Genomic DNA, 3,733 nt, shown 5'->3' with positions numbered 1-3,733 from the left:
GCTCAGCATATGTGGGAACTCCTTCAAGACTGTTGGAAAAGCATTCCTCATGAAGCTGGTTGAGAGAATGCCAAGAGTGTGCAAAGCTGTCATCAAGGCAAAGGGTGGCTGCTTTGAAGAAGACTAGTACTGTATATGTTTGTTTAACACTTTTTTGGTTACTACATGATTCCATATGTGTTATTTCATAGTTTTGATGTCTTCACTATAATTCTACAATGTAGAAAATTGTAAAATAAAGAAAACCCTTGAATGAGTAGGTGTGTCCAAACTTTTGACTGGTACTGTATGTGTGAAATTAGTTTTGATTTACAATGGACCATTATCACGCACCCGTCATCTATGCACTTAAATAGCGAATGGAGGACGCTTTTCCTGTGGTTCATTTTCATGCCAGCCAGGTAGGCTATATTCCTGTTGTAAAGTGAAGCAATGTGCTAAATATTAGGATAATAAATAAATAGAGGCCTAGCCTATAGAAAGCTGATGGGATCCTGTTTTTAAGAGGCCATCTCACACAATTGCATAGCCTATAGAAACCTTGAGCAACATAAGCTCTCATTAAGTGTTTGATTTTTAATCACCTTTGCATTGATGTCAGAGTGATTCGAGGTACAATAGAGTGCTGAGTACCAGGCAGTTCGCAAGTTTGGTAGGCTACTAATGGCCATCAGAGCTCGGAGAAGCTTAGTTACCGTGGCCGGAATTTGATTGCGGTCATGACTCGTGACAGTAATATGGTCACCGTAACAGCCCTAACCATGACTGGTTCTAAAGTTCTGCTACATGTTACACGGAGAGAGAAAAAGTAAGAGAAGGGAAAAGGTGAGAAAGAGAGACCGAAGGTAGATTTCATTTTTTTTWWATTTAACTAGGCAAGTCAGTTAAGAACAAATTCCTATTTATAACGACGACCTAGGAACAGTGGGTTAKCTGCCTTGTTCAGGGGCAGAACGACAGATTTTTACCTTGTCAGGCTACCTGTCTAGGCTACCTGCCTAGTGGTTAGAGAAAAGAAAAACAGCAGTGGATTTATAGTTTGTCTGTAACAGGTTGGGAGGCTTTTTCCTGTGTTTTCTGTCTGTCAGACAAACAGTCCGTCTATGTGTTTGTTTATCCTGGACATCTTTTTCCGGAGGCGAGCAGATGCTCACGACTCCCGGCACAAGAGATCAGCGCTCTCCCAGTCGATCCCATTAATGCAGCCACCACAGGCCTCCCACGGAGCCAGCGGGAACYTTGCCGGAACGCCGTAAGCATGCCCGGCTCTTCTCGAGGGAACTGGAGCAGAGAGAGAGGGAGAGGGGGTGTTCTAATCTGGACCAGGCCCAGCCCAGTCCGGTCCCTGCCAGCAACCTCCCTGCCGCTGCCCACCCCCATCCGTGCTGGAAACCAACACGGCTTCGTTAAGGGGAATTAACCGCCATGCTCGTTAGCTAATTAGCCTTCATGTCTGCGGAGCGGCTGAGCACGTTCCAGACAGAGGGAAGTCATTAGGCGGATTTATCCTCCTCGCTGGCGCCCAGCCGGGCCAGTCCCAGGCCACGTTCTGATGTTGGGATCCATGGGCTTGGATGGGCTTATTGTCTTTGGTCTCCCCCAGAAAGAGGAGCCATAACTGGGGGAGTTTGGGAAACAGCTGTGGGTTTTATGTGGGACTCAGTGGGACTAGGCTGGTCTCCACTGGGAGGAGAGGAGAGGCAGGTGGCGGTTCCTCCTGAGACACCTGCTCTCCCTGGGAGTCTGAGCAAATAGAAAAGCCTCAGAGGGGCTATGCCACACCTGGCAGGCATACACACACGTCAACATCAAGGCACAGAGAGTCGTGCCTGTGAATGTGGACTCACCTGTCCCCCTTCGGGGACAATATTTCATATCAACATAATATTGAACTAAACTAATTTAGCTCCATTTAAAGAGTACCTTAGGGGTTTAACTGGCCTCCTTTTCTGTACCCCTCCATGTTACCCATCCCAACACGCACACACGCCTCACCTGCCCTTGATCTGCCTCCAAGGGGCGCCGCCTGCGTCCTCCTGGGCCAGGTAGAGAGCCAGCACTCTGAGGAAGATCTGAAAGGAGTTGGCTGAGCGGTACAGCTGGGTGTGGCCGGAGGAACGAAGGGGGGAGGGGGAGCAGCAGCTCCGGGCCTGGTCCAACAGGGCCAGGGGGGTTCTGCTCACGCTGCCGAGCCCCGACACCCCTAACCAGGGCACTGTGAACAACTACAATAAATCGTTTTGGAAGGCCGTTGCACGGCGCTTCAGTCTTTCGTCCAGATACAGACCAAAGTGAGTGACAACCACCAGGTGAAGCCAGCGGTGTCTTTACAGTGGGTGGGCGAGCACAACCGGTACCTCGACCTACGCAAACTGCAATACAGGGCTGGACTCCACCTGAGAATCCAGAAGAACCGCAGCAAGTATGAGTGCTCTACCCATCTGAATGTTTCAGACAAGACTAGGGGAGAAAGAACACACACCAAAGTAACACCACAACAATGTCAAGTCCCCACTCAACACACAAAGAGTGAAGCAATCCTACACACACCATACAGGTAATCAACCCCAGTATAGCAACACACAAGGATAAATTACAACAGCACACACACATCAGCACACCACACACATACAACACACACACATCAACAGTCACACACACCCACACTTCACACACACATCAACAACATAAACCCCCAGCACACACACACAGAATGTAATATACAAAACATATAGTCTAAAGTTTGATTAAATGTCAAGATAAAAATCCAAGTGGATCACCCGAATCATAGAGTTATCGTCCAAAGCATGTTCAAACGTTATGTAAGTCTTGCTGATTCGACCTGTGTCCGTGCTAACACTCTGTATGCTCCTGTGTTCCCCCAGTAAGTGCATGAAGATAGATATCACCAGCTCTTTGGTGCCAGGGTGCAGTGGTAGTGAGGCTGGGTCAAAGCGCAGTCCAGTAGCTGCCTTACCAGTAGACACAAACAGATAGAAAGCGAGTTAGGACATACCCTCAGCGTGAAACGGCTACCTACTTACTGTACAGGACGATTAAATGTTCGCCCTGATGGTATTTAAATACCTATCGATTTCACCCTTTTCACAGGCGAGTATATAATAGCCATATGAAAAGTTATTAGTGAATTAGTTTTTCTGTTTCTCACACCAAACTCTTAGTTCAAACACCACATTTGCTTACATCCCCGCTGACATGTCTACCCTCACCTCACAGAAAAAGCCTGGAAGGGATGAGAGAGCCAGCCTAAGCGTTCGTAATTTAAACTCCCAAGCAACACACAAAACACAATTGAAGTTACATAGGACTGCTGCAACTTGTATACCTAATAACCTTTTTTATATCATTGCTGTTTGCTCATTTTCTACTATTATGTCTATCTCCTTGATAAGCCTACAAAGGTAAAGGGGCTGAAAATAGCCTTAGGAATTAAGGTTCGATAGAAAAGATGAATAACTTCGCTAACAATCAAATAACATTCACTATCTAGCAAATCTCTGAGTCACTTGGATAATTCAGTTGAGATGATACAGTCAGTAGCAATACCTAGGAAATAACATTCTAGTAAGAAGAGAACAGAATGCTAGGGAGGAAGGATTTGCTTATACAAGTCCTCACTCAGATATATATTAAATTATCAATATAATACATAATATTATATTATATAATAATACCTACTACATTCCCATTGCAGCTCAATCTATGTAATGGA

General features: G+C 46.0%; 1 protein-coding gene across 1 annotated transcript in view; it reads right to left on the bottom strand.

Annotated features, from left to right (window-relative positions):
• Positions 1-3,733, bottom strand: part of LOC111958875 (MMS22-like, DNA repair protein) — a 36,655-nt gene that overhangs the window by 23,759 nt on the left and 9,163 nt on the right. The window contains exons 9-10 of the mRNA XM_070437421.1: positions 2,781-2,972; positions 1,996-2,225 (exon numbers count right to left, since the gene is read on the bottom strand). Of these exons, the coding sequence (XP_070293522.1) occupies positions 1,996-2,225; positions 2,781-2,972 (422 nt within the window). The remainder of the gene's footprint in view (positions 1-1,995; positions 2,226-2,780; positions 2,973-3,733) is intronic.

Source organism: Salvelinus sp. IW2-2015, linkage group LG35 (genome assembly GCF_002910315.2).
Source record: "Salvelinus sp. IW2-2015 linkage group LG35, ASM291031v2, whole genome shotgun sequence".
Lineage (NCBI taxonomy): Eukaryota > Metazoa > Chordata > Actinopteri > Salmoniformes > Salmonidae > Salvelinus > Salvelinus sp. IW2-2015.
Note: the sequence above shows the minus strand (reverse complement) of the source record. Positions and strands in the feature narration are given on the sequence as shown.